Here is a 23,936-nt window from a genome sequence, read left to right as displayed (position 1 = left end):
TAGCTTACAGAGCTTACAGTTGTTTACTGCTACATTAAGGTTAATAATGTGACAGCTCCTGTAACATTCTATTCTCCTCTATTTCAAAGTTCCTCAAAAGGGGAAATGGTTTGAGATGGAAGTTTACAATGATACACACACATGTGGTTTAAAGACAGCGAGGGCTAGCAGACAGAAACATGTACTGAATGTCGATTGTGCAAAATCATCTTCTACAACAAACTCAATGTAGCTACATTGGTCAATCAACAGGAAATTAAGAGGAAACATATTTTGATAATCAATTCATCTTTTAGATCACTTTTCAAGAAAAAATTCTAAACATTTGCGAGTGTCAGCTACTTAACTCTTTTCTCTCTTTTACATGATCATAAATCATGTAGTTTGGCCTACGATAAAATAGGTTTAGCCAATCAAGCAACAAGCAATATGGCAATGTAACAACATTGGCAGATCACCTCACTGTTTACGACTGGCAGCAGCCGGTGACCTTTGGTTAAGTCCATAAAACTCAGATATTGGCACTTCAGACCAAGTTAGCAGTAAAATGAGAAGACACGTTCTTGTAAATGGGTGCTACTTAGAAGTCTATAAAGGTGCACAGGTGCTGGCAATGGGTCTGGCCCAGTCTCTCCAGTGTCCACTGACACATCGTCTGCTATAATAGGCATGACTGACATCAGAGTGGCTCGTCTTAAGGGCTTGCATTTTCAAAAGATATTAATTAATATTGGCTCATTTTCTTGCCGTTAATTTTGTGACGTGCAGTTTGTTAAAGGGCCTTAATGTTTAGTTATCGGTGGAAGTTTATGTGTTCAGTCGTGTGTTTTAATGTGTGTGTCCGTGACTGAGTGAGTGTGCGCCTCTGTTTTTGTCCACGGCTAATTTCACATTCTGCTGCAGCGAACCGAACAATATTTTGGGTGGCCAGTTATGGCTGCCTGCTAAAAGACCAACCTCTTGTGGTCGCGGTGACTCACACTTTCAAAGTACACCTTTTGTTGCCTTGTATTATTTTGCAATTGACTGCCTGCTTAGTCCTCACTCACCTCTCTTCATTCAATCATACAATACATCAGTGGTCGTTGCAGACACTGAGACCTGCACCTTTCTAGTTTCATATTGTTCCAAACAATAGTGCTGACAACTCTCAGCTACATTCCAAGATTACTTAGTGGTCCCTAATATGCAATTAGAGCCATTCAATCCCTGTCCTCTACGTGACCTGTGCACAGTGTCCACACACGTGTGTATTTACTAACAGCCAGGACACAAACTGAATCACTATAATCCCAGTGTTGCTTTTACAAGGAGATTCCATGCACACACCTAGCAGCAGCTTATGGAGCTCTGTGGGTTTTAACTCCGTTTCTAAGAATGAGGAGTGCTGACATGGACTGTATCTGTGTGACCCAAGGAGGCCACTTTACAACCTGTAGCCCAATCACTAATCCTGTTCTAATAGATAACATCATTAAAGAGAAACAGGATAACGGGGAGACAAAGAAACATGGGCGATTTGGCTCAAGGATTGTAAACATCAGAGCTTCCTTTACACTGTATATTTTACTCTGAAAGTTCCTGACAATGAGTACAAATGGGATATAATTTCAGTGAACAGAATCACATGACAAGATTTTAAACAACGTGTACCATTCTTATAATATTACAGCAAAGAGTAACTGATCCAATCAATTTAAAAGAAGCAAAGCTGCATTGTAAACAAGTGTGTTTACTTCTGGCAGATGCCCTTAGTGCTATTTGTGGCTTGACTTGATAAGATGGCATTTCTTAAATTACTGCCCTTTGTCCTTCTCTCTCCTCTTTATTTATAATTTAGATACAACACAGACTTGCAATATAAGTTATATATGAATAGAAAGACAGCAACACTTTAGTTTTAATGAGGTACAGTTTGATCCACCAGCAGTTTAAACATCAGGGATCAAATAATACAGAACACCAGAAGTATGACTGCTCACTTGCTGCTGGCCTATGAATGATTTATCATCCGTGATGCTACAGTATTTTTGGGAAAATATATTGAGCCATGCAAGCCATTGGATCAGACACAGTCTGGCTGTCTGTGCAGACAGAAGTTAGTTTCACTTTTCACTGCCTCTGGAGAAATGTGGAGAAACTCACAAACAGGCTGGAGTGCACAATGCGTCCCCAAAGTGACCCCTTCAGTGCAAACATTGTGCAGCACAGAGAGATATATAATAAGGAACATTAGGCATTGACTACAGTGAGTCGGTGAAGTTCATGAATATTACATGAGACTTCAGCCCAAAATAGAGAATCTCCCTCCTGCCCTGGATTTAAGAGGTCATCAGCAAAGCTTTACAGTTTAGCTCATCTCAGCAACGTATAAATGTTAGAGCCTAATTGGAGAACAATAATTAATTGAGTCATTAATTAATTAATCAGCAGACAAGTGTTCTTCAGTTTTAATATTGTTAGATATAAAAGCACAATTAAATAAATGAATACCAAACCAGAATTTCCACCTCGCAGTTGTATGTTTTCCCCATTAATGTCTGTCCAAAATGTCACTTCATAATTTTATCCTGTTAGACTTTTGCGTGAAATTTGTGTGAAATTGTCACAATAAGCATATCAATTCTTGAGGAATGGCCAAAAATGAGTTTGACAAATCTAAACAGTTCATCCTAGAGTCCAGTTGGACGTTTAATGTCAAATTTGAAGAAATTCCCTCCAGGTGTTCCTGAGATATGGCGTTCACAAGAATGGTCACACAGACAACGCGATAATATAATGCCTGGCTTTCACCGGCGCCGAGGCATGAAAATAATAATGAATGAAAAAGGCAGTTGTTGCAGCACTACAGCCTAACACATCTTCCTAACTGGACGCGATGGGAACTGGAACAATTCAGATTGTTTGTCACAATGAAGCTATCCTAACCTGCTCCGTGCTCCAGCGAACAGGCTAAGCGGCATGTCGCTCGTTCGAATAACCGCTCGACCGTGCTCTGTTTTTGCGAAGTTTTGCACGCTTGCTCCACCTCCAAGTTATTTTCATTGGTCAACATCATTGTTGACAGTAACTGACAGTTAACCAACATCACACTCGATGTAAAAGAGATTGACAGCACTCGTAGTATATCGGGAAAACTTTTCACGCTCTATTTGCCGGAGTTTGCCCGCTCGCTGCATCAACATCAGAACATCATTAAAATATTATGAAAGTTCAGTTTGGGCTTTTGAAACAGCAAAAGCGTACGCCGAAACTGATTTTTCTACTTGGGTCTTTCTCTCAAATAATATTTTGCTGCTGCGCCTTTCCACAGCGGTATATAGCTCTCTTGCCCATTTCTCCAAACTGATGGCCGAACGCCGTCGATTGTAATACACTAACTATGTTAAGTACCCCATACAACCCCCAGATATGATTATTTTGGCAAAATACAATTTTTAAAGTTAAGAACTAACCTTCATGTTCATATTTCCTATTCTATACTCTATACAGTGTATATAAATGACATGTGAACAGATTTAAACAAACAGAAAGGCCAGTTATATCTAACATTTCTGCGCACATTCTAACATTTATATTTAAACCAGTGACAGACTTTTTGTGAGCTCGTAGACACCAGTTGAACTAGCCTGCTCTATGGGTATCAAAGGGGGTGGGGTAGACGTTGAGGGGCTACCAGGGTACTGCCTCCTGTTACCTCAGAGTTAATATGTTATGACAGATCTTCAGATGGAGAGCACTTTGCAGAACAACTGGTTCCGCTCAGTGAGGATTACAGGGACAACAGCAGGTGTGTCTCAGCGCCGCGGTGACACTTCAACCTTAGCGGCAATGCTTCCAGTCACACACACACACACAGACACACATACAGAGACATGATCCCAGCACAGAGTTCCTGTCCTCCTCTACCCAGGTGGCTCTAACTAGAGAAGAGTGACATACTTCTCCAACAGCTTATCATGTATAATAACAATGGACAGGGCTCTGACCAAAATGTTAAACAGAGCTCTGACAGGACACCTTTTGATCCTGGGGTTTACCTTCGCACATATCTTCCAGTTCATCGAGCATCGATGGTGCATCCAAAATAGCTCCACTGACTTTTCCTCTTTCCTTTTATACTCTCAGACCTTTTCAAAGAAGCTTTTATGGTGCCAGTATATGGAAGTATTTAGTTTTACTTTCCATATAAACTCACTCACTAACTTCAGTGCCTATATTGCACAGGTGGGAAAAATAAAGTCAGAGCAATAAGGAAAGAAAGCGTGAAGGAGCATGGGGCTGAGAGGCAGAGGGGGAAGAAAAGGGGCCCGAAGACAAACAGAGAAAGACCATGACGCAAAGGGACAAAGGACAGAGGGACACTGTCAGCGTATGGCTCAGAGGTCGTCAGCTGGAAGTAATGGCAGCCGATGAACATGCATCATTCTGCTCACGGGTCCCCCTCCTACTTCAGGGGACAAGTGGTGACAAGAGGTGCCTGACACATCCTACTTTATCAAGATAACCTCACTGACCCTCCCTAACAGAAGAATGAAACCAATGACTAATATGCTGTCGAGCTAATAACATCCTTGAAAAAAAATCTAAGAATTGGGAAAGAAAAGAAAACAAGAAAACATATCAAAGCTTTTATTTACTAGTTGGAGTCTGGAAGCTCTTTGAAAACCACCTGGGCAGCGAGGACTCTGAGTAGGCCAGACAGGCCTGACAGATGGCCAGACCAGATTAGGCATATAGACATGTATCAAACAAGGCGGGACGACGCTCATGTCCGAGTGCCCTCTGACCCCTGTGGAGAGGAGGGTAACAGGCAGGTCGATGGCTGGTTTCAAAAAGAAAGGCTGCTCTCATATGTGCATAACAGACGTCAATAGAAACAAAAACTCCACTTTATGGCACATTAAAGCTCAATGTGTGAGCAGCAGAGATCTGCTGTGAAGACAAGTTGGGCTAAAATAAGGAGAGTAGCCTGAGATGCTGCGTTAGCGATACCACATACACCTTCCCACCAGACTTAGTAGCATGTTTTACACATTTCACTTACAGATAACAGTTCATTACCAGGACCGGCAAGTCCTAAGAGATACATAAACACACACACAGGAAGAGGTGTCAGTACAGTAATGGCTCCGTTTATTTCTTGAAAATGGTCACTTAAAGTATCGGCCACTTTTTAAGTTCTAGACAGTCTCTACTACACTACAGTATAATGCTAATTATGTAACATTGGAAAATATCAATGTGGCCACAGCCAGACAGGTATAAATCTGCCAAGCAGAGGGAAAGATTTGAAGAGAATAGATTGAGATCTCTGTCAGACAAAAGTGGATCCCCTCTGCTGTGTCCTTCTGTATTTGTAGGACGGCAGTGATGGATTCCATCTTGTCAGCCCCCTGTGAGCCATCGTGACAGTCGAGAGTCACCAGAGGCCGGGAACGTGTGACTCACAGATTCTAAAAGTCGTTGCTGCTCGCCGTCTGACTCTGACTTGAGACGATGAGCCTCTCATAGGCCTCTGCAAACATCGCTGCCGCCAACGCGCTCTTTAAGGAGTCATTACCAGACCCTTAGTTACATTACATGAATCCAGACCTGCACTGTGTAAGAGAGCTGCAGTCGGACTCAAAGAGGACGTGGCTGCAGGGTCACGTTCGCACTAAGCCATAACAGAAAGGTACAGATAGGTCTGTGTGGTTCGTACCTTATCAACCAAATATGGCTCAATACCATTTCAAATATTTCAATACCGGTGCCAATACAATACATTAGAGTCTTGGTTTATGTCAAACTTGTATTTTTCATACCATTGTAAAAAAATTAATCTTACCAAGCAATTGCTGACAACTTTCTATACTTGCCAGGTTTCTTCAGTAATTAACAAGTGTAAAGGTTCAATACCCCGCTCTGCAGTAGTTATGAGTCTGATACTGTTTAAGTACAGTCTATATCTTGCCACATATCTTGAAAAATGCAATATGCACCCAAAAGGCTTTGGCGAGGTGTGTTTGGCAACCTCTCTATTACGGCTGCTGTTGTTGTTGATGTTGTTTTAAGTCTGCTTAATAATGCTGGCTACCATGGTGATGTTTATTCATATCGTTTGGAAATGTCTCTGAAAAGACATTTTGTGACGTCATGCACAAGAGTCTGTCTATTAAATATGAGCAATATTGACACACAGAATTTTGTTTGTTGTAGATAACTCACTGATTGCAAATTACTAGATTTTAACATAGATAACTTACTTTAGTCTGGGACTGTTAGATAGGGTGCATATGACAGATGCCTATCTTTATGACAATTCATCTCCCGCTATATAAATCTGTCTCTTTAGCATTCAAAGTGTCAAACACAAAGCTCACAGAGTCTCACACGTCTTAGCCACTAGCTCCTATGCTATATTCTGATAGTATGGACGAATAATGACACTATTTGCACAATGCAAAAAAAGACAATATGGCAGGAAATAAGCAGTAAGATATAAAATGCCAGCAGTAGAAAAGTACTCAACATTTTGCCACAGAGTATCACTACAGGCTCAAACCCCATAGATAAAAAAATACACAGACATACTCGCACTGGCACAGACACCCAAAAATCTGCACTCACACACACACACACACACACACACACACACAAATAAACATTCACACCAACAAACACATGAACACACACCCACAGGATGCTCGGAGAGCGGGTGGGGGTGAGCCACGAGTCAATAAACCCCGTGTAATCTGTTCCCTTTAGTGGCATAAACCATCTGAGAGGAGATTACAACCGTTCTGCCAAAGTAAGAACATGCGAGTTCCTAATGGACAGAAACACTGAATACAAAAACACACACAAACTCGTGCGGGTGCACCTTCACATATACTGTGGAAAGTGTAGTGTGTTCAAAGACTCTCATGAAGTCAGGACTTGTGTTTATAAGATCAGACTTTATGACTTTGATACAAAAAGGCTTTTTTTTTTCTACTTCAGGGGGAGCGAGACAGCGAGATACTGAGAGTAAAGGAGAGAAATACTGTATTTCTGCATGTTTCTCAGAAAAGTACTGATTATCATGACAGGCCCATCCTGGACTTGGGCTCCTGCTGAGGTAACTAATGCGCGGCATTGTCAGTTTGTGTGAGATTACGCATCATGGCCTCCATGAGTTGAACTGGAAGAGTGGAGGGGGTCGGACAGGAGTCGTTGAATGTGTGTGTTCCTCCGAAGAGCTGGGAGGGAGGATGTGTGGACAGGAAAATCGGAGGGCAGAAGGGCTGCTGCATGTGTGTGTGTGTGTGTGTGTGTGTGTGTGTGTGTGTGTTGGGGGAAGGAGGGATGCTGACTTTATGCATCATTAAGCAGGTGGACTGAGAACACCAGGCGGAGCTGCCACTGTGGACTGTCACCAGGAGCAGAGCAGACATCTGGCACACAATACAGGACGATACACCCACGTTAGGAAGAGCTGCGACCAGTTTAAACACACGTCATCAGGCTAATTATTATTTATGGGTCATCTCAAACTAATTAGTGTTGTGGTTATTACAGACCACTGTGTGTTTTGTATCATAACAATGTGCTTTATGCAGTGTGATGGAGTCATATACTTTAGAGCCTTCTGTTTGTATTTACTAAGTGCTTCATTTTTATGTTTAAATTATATCCAGAATAAAACAATAATGACATTATTACAGCTAAACACCTTAATCAATTAATCTGACATGGCGGACAAGTAATCTGTGGCAGATTTATGATAAATAAAAACCCCCACACCAGCCACTGATGGCTGCAGTCTGCACATTCCAGTCTTATTCACTGCTACTCCAATACACTGGATAACGACAAATTTGGTCTCAGAGTGCATGTTTTTACCAGAGCCGGTCCGATTTATTTGATGCTGACCCTGTTCAGGTGACCTGATGAAGGTTTTTTTGTTCTGTAGAATATGGTGCAGAAAAAGATGCTTGGGTAATTTAAGAAATTGTGTCATCATATAGTTTGTCCAGCAGAGCGCACTTCTAGGGCCCTGTGAAACCTGTTTCATTTTATTCCGTTTAAATTTTTCTTAATTCTGTGTTTTAAGATTTCGGCACATTTTGTCGTCAGAAGAAAGTGTCTGATGATGTGGTGGATGAAGAAAAAAAAAGAAAAAAATCATAAAAAAATATTTTTAATTGATTATAATAAATATCACTGAATTTAATGTAACACAACATTGCACAATTTTTTTTAATCCAAGAAAGTGATTCAATCCAGTTATAAAACAAAACGTTACATCCTTGTGTGGAATAAAGTGCGTAATAAACCCCCCACAGGCACACTGTACGTTGGTTCAGGGGGCACACGTAGGGATTCAAACATTATCTATATTTATTGTAACACAGAACTAATGATTAATCGTACTGATGAACAATATCAACTTTGTTGTTTCTTCTTATTGACCCAATAAGAAGAAACAACTTGTTGTGTTCTTTTTATTTACTTACATAATGTGAACTCTGTTACGTCATGCAAACAAACCACCGATCAACAGTGCAGTCAAGGTCAGATTGGAGACGTAAACAGATAAAAGATGGTTAGTACCTGCTTTCTTTCTATGTGCGTTGCTCACGGCCAATTAGGAAATTCCAATAGAAAACAATGCAATCAAATAGATTTTGTCGCTGACACTCGTGTCTCATTCAGTTAGGACACGGTCTAATATCTACACACAGCATCCCAATACACTAGACATGACTGTGTTTAACATATATGCTGAGATTCAAATTAGATGCCACGGGGTAGCCTACTGTAGCTACTACAACGAGCCTGCAAGGCTCATCTCTGTTTCACTGCCACTTTTGCTGTTTGTGCGAGTTCAGTTTCTATGGTAAGTTAAGGTGAGTATATTTGTATAGCACATTTCACTATCAGGCATGATGGGAAATAAGGGTTTTCCCTTTCGCTACACTACTCTCAGCGGTGGCAGAGTGCATATCACGGCTGAGCAGACGGTGGTGCGGAGTCAGACGTTGTCTTCGCGGTTGCTAACTGGTTTGTGAAATACATTGCTGAATTGAAAGTTTATAAACAATGACCTCATCATTGATCATCTAATAAAATCCTGTCCCAAACACTGTGGGTCACTGCTACACTACACGTTCAAAAACGGCGTCAGAGCAGAATTCGAAAAAAGCCACTCTCTGAATGAGCTCCCTAAATACACAAGATTACCAAGATTGTTGTTTTTCACATTATTTGAATTCAACTAGCATTGCCTCAGGAACATTATAGCAATGCAAATGGTAAAAGCAGTTGGATGTAAATGCTAAATGTACTGCAGATGATCTGCAAAAGTACCTGTGTGGTGACTAATTATACCTTGAAAGCAGCTGGTCAGGATAAGCACTTAACACATTCTAGCTTTATTGAGCTTAGAAATACGGCAAAAGTGGATATCAACTTTATGTATAGAAACCACTAATTGTCATTGGGCATGCATCAATACCCATAAATAAAAGGCTAAATACTCAAACATGTTACATTTCAAATGCATCCTCATGCACTTTAGTGTTTATTGCATTGTGGATGCAATAAACTGTTCTTTAAACATGATGGATGGATGGGAGTAGATTTTTAATCATGGGGTTTGAGTCTTTTGGAAGATCATTATCTCATCTGGCACGCATTCTCCTCCTCCTCTATATTAAGTGATGTCTCCATTATGTCTCCTTGTTTGGTTAAAGAAAGAACTACTCCGTCTCCCTTTGTGTTTTTTGTATCTATAAAAACATTACCAGAGTGAGTCCTAAATCACTCTTTGCTTCACCTCAAGCATTTATTTATGCATCACCTCCTTCATCATGACTCTCAACTCAATGGCTGCAAGAACTGCAGAAAGCATACTGACATTTACACCCAATTCAATTCAACAGCTTTTGAGAAGAAGCCACATGGACTTGGTGTACTCGAACACTTATTCAACAACCGCTATTATAACACTGCCATTTTATCTTAATGCATATAAAGGTATAAACTGCTTAGTCTGGTTTCTTTTGATGTTTTGATTCTGCTGATATAAATAGAGCTAAAATCAACAAAGACCTTCCAGCATTGATCTACTATATCCCTACTCCCATTAGCTCAAATAGCTACCACACATGTGGATTTAAACTTGAAGATCAAACAGTTCATGTTAACTTGGTTCTTCCAATTTTAAATGGTGTTACATTGTTGGGTGTTGCCTCAATCTGGGTAGTCATAGTAATTGAGTTACTTGTGTGCATGCAAGCCTATGATCTAGGCTCTGACTTCACCCTGAATAAAGACAGACATGACATTCAAGCGAATGCATGGGGTGACTCCATGAAACACACACTGCAGTCACACGCTGGCTCAGCTTCCCTTCGTTAAAGTGGCTGTCGGAGGCGATACAGTAATCCTGTTTTAATGGCCGTGCCCCTTCCCCCACCATGATGTGATGGCCCCGGACAAACCACCGCGCCTCTCTTAAGGGAGAAGTGTCAAAACCAAGTCACCACTGTGTCCTTTGCAACACATTTGACAGCAGTCACGAGCTAAGAGGAGAAAACCATTTCCACTGTGTGATGACTTCTGATTCAGTCAGGTGTGTTACTACATGCTTGTTGCTATATAAAGGTTGAACTCTACAGTAACCAGATCGGACAGCCATTACAATAAACCAGTGTTTGTCTTCTCGCTGTAAAGTAATGCCAATCCGGACGGATTATACCCTTGTGCTTAATGTTATCTATGTGGATGACAGAAGAAGAAGAACGGAATGTGCCCACTGTGTGAATAATGAGAGCCTATAATTAGACTGAACACTACTCCGCTGTGTGATGTTTTTGCATTTTCATTTTTTTCAATTAATGAGGCTCCAAAAAGCAATGAGCAAAACAAAGATACCTGTAACCACAGTATAACCTGTGATCATAACACAGGCGACTGGTGTAACAGACTGTCACGTTGTCAAACGTCAAATAAGGTTACTGACATTAATATCAACCTCCCTGATAACAACCAACCGATTTACAAAATGTACGAGACGATTGTTCAAATGAATCGGTTAGTCAACTGCCTTCAAATGATTTAATTAGAATAATGACATTTTGAGATACAGCTAATCTGACAGCAAATCATCACACTGGAAAAGCAAGAACCAGAGAATGTTTCAAATGTTTGCTGAACAATTGTATATCAAAGCAGTTGCCGATGATTATTATTTTTTGAGAAATTGAATAATCAGGTATATATGGTTGTAAAGTGAATATCAAAACAAATCAAACCTTTTGAAGAAGTCACCTTGGATTCTGCAAATTCTATTATTGCTACCATTTTATAGACAAAAAGATTTACTGATTAGCTTAAAAATAATCAACAGTCTAATTGATAATGAAAATAATCCTTGTTTGCAGCCCTACAATGAACCACTGACAAAGGGAAATTGATGGCAACGTGTTTACAAAAGCGAAAGTGAAATAAGCGCAGCAGTCCATAAAGTATGGTGGATACAGCTGGATGAAAATGTTATGGTTAGGTAAATAACAACAGACTTTGATATGAATTACACTAAGTGGAAATATTCATACATGGAAAACACAGATCTATGAGCAGCCAATGAGGGTAAACCACTTTAGCATCACTCCTCCACATGGTGATCTTAATGCAGGCGGCATGAAGCTACTGAATAAGAGATGAGAGGAGCAACCAGCCGGCATTTCTTTTTCTTTTTTACAACATCAGCTCACAGAAATAGATCTGACAACAGATACTTGCTGGGGAAGAAACAAATCACCACATTTACACTCGGAAGCTCCAAACGAACAATCGCTAAAAGGCCCGAGGAAGAAAAAACACAGTGTGTGAGCGACTGAAATCATTTGAAAGCAGACCGTGTCGGACGGCGCTCAGCGCATTGTTTCATGCTGCTGTTGTAAATACACCTGCTCTGTCCGCTTCTCCGACCGCTGCATGTGAAACTCACCCGGATCACAACAAACAAAGAGTCCACCAAGCAAAAACACAGAGCACGCGCACGAGCATCACGCAGGGTTGCACAGAAAGCGACTGGACGAAAACGCCTGCTGTGCGCGGATATCACCAGCGTTGATATGAAACTGTTGTTGACGGCAAAAGGGAGACATGGAGTCAGCCGACTCCCGCAAACATCAGCTCTAACTTACACGAGACACAGGGAAAGGCTGGAGTTCTATCATGACAACAGAGCTGCGAGGCGAATTCTAAAGCCATGTTCTTCACATGAAAAGACACCACTGCCACTCTTTTTACGCACGCAACACACGCTCCCATCCACACGCGCACCTCCTCCTCTCTACTCACCACAGCTGCCTCTTAGTGGGGAGGCAGTCTTTGTTGGATGCTGTCACTCCCATGGCCATCTGCATCACCGTGATATATTTCTGGTACTTCATTTTGTCCTCCTTTACTACTACTACTACGACTACAACTACTACTACCGCAACTGCTGCTACTTCCACCACTACTTCTACTTCTAGGAATCCGCGCGCCACAAAAGCGGCACAGGTGAGCGTGCATTCAAATGTCTGTTATTGTCCCCTGGCACCCGTGGCATCTTCAGTATCAAAAACGCCATTTCCGCGCCCGGAGGACTGTTGACGGGGAAAATGTTCCCCGAGGAGCTCAACGAAAGGTACCACGCCGCCGCGACCCATGTCTCTAATCTCATTAGAGCTCAGAATAGATTGGCTAATCCATTCGATTTTAGTCAGGACCGGGTCATTGTTGTGGCTCGCCCCGTAGCGGACACTTTTATCCTTCTTTTTTCTTTTCTTTTCTTTTTGTAACCCTGTTTGTCTCTGTGGACTAACAGAATGAAGAGAAAGAGACAAACAGAGTCAGAGATATGATGCAGCGGCGGTGGCACCCAAACGTCTGAGGTAGGAACGAGAGAGCGCCTGTGTTCAACGAGAGAGGGGGGGGGCAGAGGAGGAGGAAGAGGAGAAGAGGATGACGAGAGAGGCAGCGATGCAATGGCTTACGAGGGGGGAACCTACTACTGCTGAGTTCTCAGTATCGTTAAATTGGAGGCAAATGCATGATATTTTTTTCTCAGGATTGGTTCATGAGGCATAATTAAAACATCAGGGTTTGGTTTGTCAGAAAACATTTATGTGATAAAAGAGTGGAGAAAAGCAGCAGAGAATCCTCAGCAGTAAAGGAAAACAACAACAATTCAATACCAAACCCGGGTTGAGACAACATTAAAGATTAGACTACATGAAACCTGCACGCTGAAGTCTGAAGAACAGCGAGAAAACAACCTAGTACACAGAATAAGCATGGCTTTATTTATTGTTATTCTTACATACTTCATTCAGGGATCGATCTTTATGAGTTTACCACTTTCCTTTTATATTTTCAATTCATACTGTATATTTCTTGTTTCGTGTATGTCATTCATAACATAACACAGAGGCACCTTTCTCGTTTTTAATTATATGTCAACAGAATAACATAAATGCACCTTTCTGTACAGATCATTCACTGCGTGTGGACTTTATTTCATTAATGTGTTGTACCATGATTTGTTCTTTTTTCAGCTTCTACTACTTTACTTTATTCTAATATGTCAGTATATTTTCTTGATTTGTATCCGGCATGATCCCGACTTGCTCTGACTTCATGCACACGAGGGCAAAGATAACGTCACGAGATCGAGGCAGCCATAGTTTTTAGAGCCAGGCGCCACAGTTGCTCTCCACTGACTGCAAGACCCAGATGTTTCAGAATGGGAAATGCCGGGCTGTCGAAGAGCTGATTGGCTCCTAATTTTTACAACAAAACATTTTGTCCCAAATCCAACTAGATTCAACACGAGATTGTAGGCTGTTAGTCGCATGTTCTGCAATGTGCTTGTGTGGTTGATGATAATACATGTTATTTATATAGCATTTATCAACACAAGCAGCAATTACAAAGTGCTTTACAATGCAAATGTAGAATACAATATCAAATCCACGCACATTTCCAAATGTGGTCTGCAAACTACAAGTAACCAACAGATGGATCTAACAGGATGCCAATGTTTCTGTGACTTCCTGTATATTCTTTGAAGGCTTCTGGACACTCTCCGACTTGACTGAAGCTTTTTGTCACCTTCCCCTGCTGCTGCCGCCTGATCTCGTCCACTTTCCAGGCGAGTAAGCCTCATATTTTTTTCTTTGTGAGTCAAGCATCTTGGCACAACTTCCATTGGGATAAGTACAGATTTATCTTATCTGAAGTGAAAACAACAGAGTTGTTTTCATCTACTACTCAACTACTGACCTTGTTGCTTAACTCTCAATCTCATTAAGTAGGCACACAGTCCTGCTCTGCAGGTTTGACTGAACGAGGAGGCGAGTCAACATGATCTCATTGGCGGCTCAGTGAAACTGAGCCAAGCAAAGCCCATTAAGTAACTGCTCCGAAAACTAACCGTAAAACCAATCCAATTCATTCATCAGGTTTATTATGCTTAATAATTATGCACAGTACAAATAAAATATCCGCTAGCTTTCAATAACAAGAATGAAAAACATTATGTATACTTAAGGGTTTCTAAGTTTGTTGAAAGATTAGTAAACTATTGTTATTGTTTTCAGATCTCTAAGAAAATTTGTGTTGCACTCTTTTTCATCTCTTACATCCAACCCAGAGCAATGCAAGGTTCAGATGACTTTACTCTCCTTTTAGGCGCTGTGTCTCTGAAGATGCTAATCAATTTAGTGATTGATTCAGTGTCAAATGTAAATGCCCAGTAAACACGAGTCTTTTGTGAGTCCTCAAGGACGAAGGGGGCATCAGCGGAGTCCATGTGCACAAGATCTGGGTTAAAGTGGCTCCCTGTGTGCGGGGTTGTTTATGTCTACATGTCCTCTGTCAAAGAGGAAAATAGTGTTTTCTTTCGGACTGTAGAGTGAATAGGAGATGATGTAACCATTAAGACTGTTCACAGACTCCTTACTATATAAACCCCTTGGGCACAAGCATTAACCTTTAAACAAGTTGGCAGTGACGCTGGAGAGTATCCCACGCTTTTGACAATGAAACTGCAACATGAGGTGAGACGGCACATCACTGTCCCTGTATTTACATATTTGTTTCGGACTAATAAACAGAATGACGGAAGGGAGACCTGCAGTGTATAAACCATAGTCCTCTTGAGATGGCCCATGCACCGGAAAAGTAAATCTAGATATAAACTCCATCAGGAATGAATAACACCACAGGAGAAAAGTCAGACAGCATCCAGCCAGGTAACTCCTGTTGGATGGGGCAAGCTGGCGAGCAGCTGGTGGGGAAGGTCAGTATGAAACTGCTGTTATCAGCACTGTTTGATATTGGCAGCTATGAAAACAACAGAAAATCCACCAAAAAATGTCAACACAGCCTATCCCACTTCCCCTCCGACTGCTCTGATGTTTATTTACAGTTCTTGGAGTTGGAAAGAGGATTAAGTAAACACACACACACACACACACACACACACAAGCACACCAGTGGTCTGAAGGAGACTGAGGATGGTGAGGTCACCACAGCAGTGATATGGTCTTCAGCCAAAAGGACAGTGGAGATTGAATGACGCACGATTCTCAGCAGACTGTCAATATTCTCTTTAATATGTGGTAATAAATAAAACGTACTTGGTGATACTGACTTGAACATAGATTCTGTGTGTTTCTAAAATAACATACCATTACTGTTAAAGTGCTCACTGTGTAGCATGTTCGCACTACATTAGTGCTAATTTTGCCTAGCTTCAAACATAAGAATTTGTGAAATGGTTCAGTTCAATTTGGCATTCAGATATTCACCTTTAATGGCCACAGGTGAATGTATCTTTAAACTTCACACACATTTGCTAAAATAAAACTACACCAGGAGTCTATAGTCCATCATCTTTATAGTCACAGAAATGGCTGACATGCCCAAAACCCTGCTGTCACAGTTGTGATATGGTGGGAAAGATGGTGAAGAATACTGGATTGGTTTAAGAGTGAGATTTCCCTCAGGAGCAGCAACCATCCAAATGTGTTGACCCCCCCCCCCCCCCCTCACCATAAATTACACTATCCCCTGGCCTCTGGCCACAATTAATCACATGACCACAGCAGCCAGATTAAATCTGTAGCCTTGGACTGTTCTCCTGTCTCACTCTCTCTCTCTCTCTCTCTGTGTGACTCCCTGTCATGCATGAGGCATACAAATAATCAACAAGCACACACACAGCATGAGTAGACATCAGCTGAGCATACAGTAACACACACACACACACAACAATTACAGCTATGTGCGTGTTATTGTAGAACTGAGTCACTGTGTGGATGGTGTGTGTCATCAGCCACCTGTTATCTGTCACTACCCTGAACACTGTCTGCGGGCTACAGCTCTCCATCTCGGTGCAACGTGGACGCTGCGTGCGTCCTGTAACTCAACACTCCTCTGCAGAGCTTTCATTTCTCAATGCCAGACCTGCATCGCCATGGCAACACTGGCTCTGGGTTTCGGGCCGAGGTGGCCGCGACACGCGATACGGCGTCATATTCAACAAGCGAAATGATGCTAGAACAGGTACAAAACAACAATATATGTGGACTCCAAACAAATCCACGATGTGGATGGTGAATATTGTATGCTTTTCCTTGTCTTAAATTAAAGCAACTGAATATATCTGGGTTTTGAACTGTCAATTAACAACATTTTTATGTTCTAATGTCTTGGAAATCAATAATGTTGAAAAAAATCAATATATGATATTTAATATGATTATTGATTTGAACTTTTTTCATTACAATGCAATGACATATATGTTGGGGTTATGAATGTAATCAGGCTTGCCTTTAATTTAGACTAATTTGGGAGGTGCAGCATTATTACAGTGTTGCTAAAATGGGACACTGAATTAAATAATATAAGCAGTGGCAGAATGTCACTATGGAGAACATCCTTTTTTAATTTGGATTGTAAATGGTGAGCTATAATTAGATCTTGATGGCACTGGGTCCATTTCCAAACTCATTTGGGATGCATGGCTATCTAATAATAGAAAACTGCTGTAGCGGTCTAATGTTGTACTGTGAAAGAATAAGCTTGTCATAGCAGCTATGGTTATTTTTATTTATTTTACTTGTCTATTTAACAGAGACTCTTTAGATAAAACAGTTACAAGGTGAAAAGCAACAGATGTAATATATGTAATAAAATATAAGGGGTCTACCTAAAGCTTGATGCTAGAATAGCAAACAATTAAGTGCAGGTCTGCACTGTAATGCACAGTGCAGAGGAGAGAAGAGTAGTATCTGCATGATAAAAACCTGCCTGTGACGTGTGTGAGACTTGCCAGGGAGCAGTGATGTGATAAGAAGGCACACATGGACCGATAGACATGGAAGCTGCAGAAGATGCATAAAGCATATGAATCCAACCAAGGGTAATGCAATATGTAAATGAGAGAGCAGTTGTTGAAGTGAATGTGCCTGCTGTTGTTTCTGCAAAATTGCATGTGAAACGCACGAAACTCGACTCTATGAAAACACTTGCTCACGCTATACTGTGAATGCCTGTCTCAGGTCAAAGCAGCAGAGGAGGAGGGTAGGAACGTGGATAACAACTATTTTCAGTGGCAGCCATATGGGCTCCAAAGTCCCCCTGTCTGTTGCTAAGTAACAGGTAGAAACAGACTTTTTAAAATGTACTCAGGACCACCACACAGTTTTAGGGTAGAGCATGGAGGTGGTCAGGTGCTGGAGGTTGAGCAGAAGACAAACAGAGGGGGAGACTGGAAATTAATGCCAGCAGCCCCGGATACTAAATGACTGATGTTGCTGCTCGGACAGTGATTTATGGTGCAGCTTCACTGGCGTGGGGGGGGGGGAACAGATATTCTGCTTGATAGTTGCAGAAAAAAACAGATATTTCATGGTAACTTTGTGTGTGCCAGTATGTGTTTGTACACAGTGGACAGCGTTACCTGATGGTAAGGTGAAGCTTTGTGCTTCAGTGCCCCCAGTCAGCAGGGTTTGACACCAGCAGCCTCCTCCACCCCCTGCCCTCCCACTGTCACCTTTATTAACAGTCTGCCAGGTGGAGACTTTCTCTCCTCAGTGTCCCACTGTAGTGTCGGATTTGCTGAGGTAGGTGATGAACAGAGGCACAAAGAGCCTGCGGGGAGGGAGCAGCTCTCCCTCCCGTTAAAAAGATCTGTTTACGGGTAACACACAGCAGCAACATAGACCGTTTACCACACGACAATACTAAGTATACCTAAGAGTCGGGGGGGGGGTCTGCTTAGCAGTCTGTTGCTGACACTCTAACTATAACGACAAAACATGGCTGCCTTTTAGTCTGCCATTCAAACATTGGACTTTTTATTCTAGAAATGTTAGGAAATGAATGCACACACGGTGGCTACACATAGGTATAAAAGTATAAGCTTCACGCTTCTTTATACTTTTGCATAAAGAAATACTTTTACTATGTACTGTATTATGTAAACACACTTGATGTGACAACCATTTGTTGCATGGTGTCTTCAGATATCACTTTAAACAACTTCATTTCTGATTACGTCTCGCACGTTTACATGTTTAAACGAAAGGTGAGGACACAATGTGGGTAAATTCAAACTTTAAAGGCACAATAAGTAGGATTTGTTAGTTGCCGTTTGTAAATTGGCCCCTCCTTCCCGGCTCAACGAGGGTTACGATGCTCGCCAGCGGATGAAAGCCAACCCCAGATTCACTCTTGTTTTCATCAAGCTTTGTTTGCTTGGTTTTTTGCCTCGTTTTATTTGTGTTTTGACACAGTGTCCGCCATTTTTGAAGCTCCCTCTTGGATGCGTGCTTACGATCTGGCACCTGGTCGCTACATTGTTAAAGATTGACACCCTGAAACGTCCCCAACAGAGCAAAATAATAAAATACAGTCAGAGGGCAGGGTCTCTGCAGATACAGACACAGACACTCTTCTAACGGGTGATAAGTGGTGATGGAGAGGGATTATTTTTGAGTCTAAAATGTTTTGCACACATGACAAAAACAAGATGTAACGCGGTCATTAGTGAGCTTTGAATGTGTTGGTAGGCAGTTCCTCCCTGGTTCCAGTCTAGAAGTAGTTTAAATTCTACATAATGATAGTGTCCCGCACATTAAACAGTGGCTTGTTAAACTAGCTGCACAGTAAGTTCAGCTTCTGCTATTCAACAACTTCTGTAAGGCTTTTAAACATAATGTACAGTAAAAGTCACATTATGAGTCATGAAAGCTCCTTTTGCTGAAAATCTAGGCGGCATGAAGAAAACAAGTGTGATATGGAATAAGTAATAGACGAGTTATGGGATAAGCTCCCCGGCTTTAGTCCAAACCCCCTTCAAATAACACTCCTGGGGTATTAAACATCTTCCGTATGACTTGGCAAAAATCAATGGATAGCAATCCATGGGTTTATGTTACTTAGTGAAGGTTGACAGAGCATACTTGCTGTTTTTAAGTGTACAACCAGTCTTATGACAGAGTGTAATAATACAAAATAACTATTTAAATGATGAAGACAACATCAGAGAAGCTGTTTGCATGCCATTATCATTGTTTCATTAACTTGGTCTTTTCTTTGGTGCAGTTATAAATGAATGGAACTCAAATCCTCAACATGATACATGACATTTTCTTTCTCTACTGATCCTTCATGCAGACTGTGTGTTTGTATACAGCACAGTGCTGTAGGTGATGCCATGCAGCCTTACATGTGTGGGCTATGTATGCTGTCACTGTGCTTCTTATCACAACAATCTCAGCAAAGAGTGACAATAGAATACTACACCATCGGTGTATGCCTGTTGCCTTTTGTAAGCGAGAGGTATCTTATCGTGTGGATTATAAATAAAGTAGGATTTAACAAGATATCTGCTCACCAAATAGCGAATAAACTGAGATAAAAAGTTTATACATCATCATCAATTTGGTCAGATTTGTGCAGTAATCATTTATTAAGACAAGAGACTTTATATGCTTGAAAAAGGTCTCTGACCGAAAGCTAACTTTGGATGTGAAAAACACACAATTAAGATAGGACAGAAGATAACATCCCTATAGTTTTAGGTTGCTGTAGTCGAAGACATTCCTGTGAGTAAAAGTACAAATATAACCATGTACCATAGACAATGATTCGTAAGGGACTAGTAACTAAAAATAATGACACTTATCTTACAACACCGATGTAATGGGAACCTGATGTAACCGTTTCATAGTAAAATCACTGTGCATCTAAAGGAAGCTTTCTACTGTCAAAACATTCAAATCTGAGTTTGTATGCACACTAATTACTATCTATTAAAGATTGCTGGGTCATAGTCAAAGCCAACTGCATTATTCATATCACAAACTATAAAGTGGAGGTTTTAGACCCAGAGGGATGTTGGCTTTTAAATGGAGTTAATGCATGAACAATAATGTGACATTTCAAACTCTGTAGGCCTCAGTTAATACTGTTTCTCTCTTCTAGTCAATGATTAGCTGAATCATCTATGAAATAAGGTTGTTTTTTTTTTCAATATACCCGGTACCCTCTGTTAACCACTGTTGTAACAGTTCCCTAAAACTGATGTGTAGGGCAAAAATAACTGGGAACGCAGATAAAACCAATGCTGTAAGTGTTTGTTTTTCTCTTTAGAGTGTAAAAACAAGGTCGGTACAACATATCCTCAAGTAATAATAGTCTGTGGTTTGGCAGCCAATTAACAGTGACCCAATGAAACAAGAGAGGGGAGAGATCAGACAGGCCTGTGAAAGTCCACTAGACAGGAGTGTGCAAGCCTTAGCGCCTGTGTGTCTTCACTGTATGTGCGTGCATCCTTTGCCTGTTATTGCTATGGCTGAACTGTGTGATGCATTTCTTATGTAACAACACATACACTTTAAAACCCCTCTCCTCAACACGCCAAGTGGAAGGAGCAGTCTTTTTGAGCTATGCAGTGCAACAAGGCAACACACACACAAACGTTCACGCGCAAGCGTGTTACAAGTTGGTCACAAGATGCATCAACATGTAAATCTCTCTGGCCTTTTATATATGTTACCCTAAGTTAATTTCTCTTTTATTTTATTTACTGTAAGTTGTGAGAATATGCATTAAATACATTTAGCTTAGGTTTGGAGACTCAATGAGTCACGCCCACCTACAGCTGAGACACTCTGCACCGTTCAGACAGAATTATTTAAAATGCTTTTTTGTCAAAGTCACACCATATCAACATTTTGATAAATCAGGACACCCTCATTAGGCCGGTTTGTAATCAAAAAGGATCAGTGGATGTGTGCGCTTTGGTGTACACAACTGGACATTATACCAAGACTAACCTGTCAAAACAAATTTTTAATTGTCCAAATTTCTGTTCGTCTGTGTGTTAACAATGATTCACTTTGGGTTCTGTTCTTAATTTATCAGCAGCATACAGCAAACATGCATACAGTACATGTGCAGGGGGTTGAACACACCATACTGTTTAACTGCGTCATGATGCGAAGAAAGTGCTATAATATGTAAACAAAATGTGTAGGTGAGTAGGTGGAGTACATATGTGTGTAAGAGAGAACGAGAGAATGATGGAGATTGTGCTGCACTGAGCACATTTTGCAGGGCCAAGGTCAAGGTCACAGCAGGCTTGCTTCCTGCCAGAGGCCAAGGTAACCTGAACCAACAACTGCAACACAAGAGAGGCCTCACAATCTCCAGCCTGGGTGTGACATAAAAAAGTGCTTGCCCTTCTGCTGGTGTGAAGGGAGATCTGTGAAAACATATGCACGTTTGATGCAGGCAAGATTGTTATGTTGTCTTCTACCTGCGCACAGATTGTATTTTATTGTAGGTAGAGCTGATGCTTTTTCCAGTTTAAGATGACTCTCCTGTCGATTTTTAATCTTTCCACATAGCGATATTATCAGCACGGCAGAATAAGTGCAGGTAGACAGGCAGGTAGACAGGCAGGCCTGAATGAAATGATTGGACAGGTTTGTTACAGTCCTGAGAAAGCCACACGTACTAGATTTCTTTCTTTTGTCAGAGCATTTGATCATTAAGAGCATTAAGGATGTAATGATATTTCAACTAAAATTTCAAAAATGTTTCTGAAGGAGATTACCAACCTGGCATTAAACCTCATTCACATCACAACTTTCAATACAGACCACGTAATCCAGTTTTACAATTCTAAGTACCTTGTCTGAGTGTAAAGTAGTAGCACCATTCAGAGTGATGCATCACACACAGTAAAGTAATAACTCTACATGCACTCCTGCTGCTAAGATCCTTCATCTTCTTTCATCTCAAAGGTTAAACCTTGGCAGACGACAGTATCTTGATAGAGTGGTTGTAATAAACGTTTCAGTGAAGTTAAATTACCTTGTTAGGTAACATAAGGGAGGTCGGAGATAAAACATTTACAGCAGTGTTGGCATTAGCTCAGAAATAACTCTCCTAGTTTCTCTTTAAAACTTCTACATGTAGAAAAGCGGATTTAGATTTCAGTAATCATGCTTGCACCATGCTTTGTTGATATGATGAGCTGGCTGGTACATGTATTTTAGAGAGTCAGAGACAGAAAGCGGGATGACAATTTGCTTAAGGCAACTGCGGCACCAAATATATCAAAGTTTGGTTGTAAAAAACAAAACGGAGATGAACGAGTTGAGTCACATTTGATCTCCAGAGTTTCCCATCTGGGGATTACTGTTAGCCTGCGAGAACGGGCCCTGGGAAAGCTGCACTCAACTCGTTTCGTCACGTCCCCATCCTCTGGGGCTGTGGGTGTAGGAGCCTCGCTGCATTCAATCGTCGTAGCTGGTCACACCTCTTTTTATCCTCAGTTAAAACCAAAAGCAGTCACTGCAATAGCATGTCACGCTTACTAATCTGACTGCTGTCCTAAATCTTCATGGTTTAGTTTCTCAAACAACTAGACCCAATAGCAAATAATTTTGTTACATTATGATCTGCGTTGATTGATTTATTATTTATTTATTCAGTGGCAGTAGTTGTGCTCTGCCTGCTTTACCGGAGAGACCTGCTGTATTTTGTGGGGTTGAAAACAACAGGAAATGCAACAGTGGGGCCCCCCGTAGCTCACCTGGTAGAGCAGGGCCCTCACTGCTGCCTGTCTGCCTTTTTCCTGTCTATCTTTGGCCTCACTAAAATAATGGCAACAAAGTCCAAAAAATAATCTTTGAAAAAATTGTGCAACATATTCATGAATTACAAATGTCAGTAAGCCTTCATTTGGTGAATTGGAGGTCAAAAGACATCAAAACGTGGCTAAGTTTTGTTGTAAAGTCAGAGTGTATTAGATGTCTAGATTACATATAGCCATTGTTTCAACAGTATTATAATGAGGATATTTCCTTTTTGAAATATATTCCTTTCGCCAAATCCGACAATTGAAGACTGTGATATGATCACATATTTGGTTGTGTGAGGGTTAAAAATACCTGCATTTACAATATAACACTACTGTAAATTAAATGAACCCTTCTGGTTGACATGAAGCAAAGAACGTTGGTTTGGTTTTCATGCTCTTTTGTGTTATTATGTCAGACATGTAATTGCAACGAGGATACACTTTTTTGAAAGCCCTTGTGTCTTGAATATTGATGTGAACATTATTACGATAACTACAGTATTTAAATGGAGGAAGGGAGAGAGACGGTGAATAACTGAGACGTCTGCCAGTACAGGTGGCAGCTATCTCAGTGATGGACTTTTCTGAAAACCTCACATAGTACCGGCCTGTCCCAACTCTTTTTCTCACTAATGTATAAGCTCCTTAGAAACCTGAAAGTCTCTTCTCAGGCTAGCTGTTGGATTAGAAGACTCGTCAAATTTCCAACGCTTCAAACTTGGAGGTGCCATTTCTCCTCCTGACAGCGTCA

At 41.1% G+C, this 23,936-nt stretch overlaps 1 protein-coding gene across 9 annotated transcripts in view; it reads right to left on the bottom strand.

Moving 5' to 3' along the window:
- Window positions 1-12,902, bottom strand: part of tjp1a (tight junction protein 1a) — an 83,418-nt gene extending 70,516 nt beyond the window's left edge. For all 9 annotated transcript variants that reach the window (XM_031846725.1, XM_031846729.1, XM_031846730.1 and 6 more), the window contains exon 1: window positions 12,337-12,902. In XM_031846725.1, the coding sequence (XP_031702585.1) occupies window positions 12,337-12,428 (92 nt within the window). In that variant the 5' untranslated portion in view covers window positions 12,429-12,902. The remainder of the gene's footprint in view (window positions 1-12,336) is intronic.
- Between the last annotated feature and the right edge of the window lie 11,034 nt (window positions 12,903-23,936).

Source organism: Anarrhichthys ocellatus, unplaced genomic scaffold, assembly GCF_004355925.1.
Source record: "Anarrhichthys ocellatus isolate YVR2014 unplaced genomic scaffold, GSC_Weel_1.0 scaffold6, whole genome shotgun sequence".
Lineage (NCBI taxonomy): Eukaryota > Metazoa > Chordata > Actinopteri > Perciformes > Anarhichadidae > Anarrhichthys > Anarrhichthys ocellatus.
This window is presented reverse-complemented; position numbering and strand designations above follow the sequence as displayed.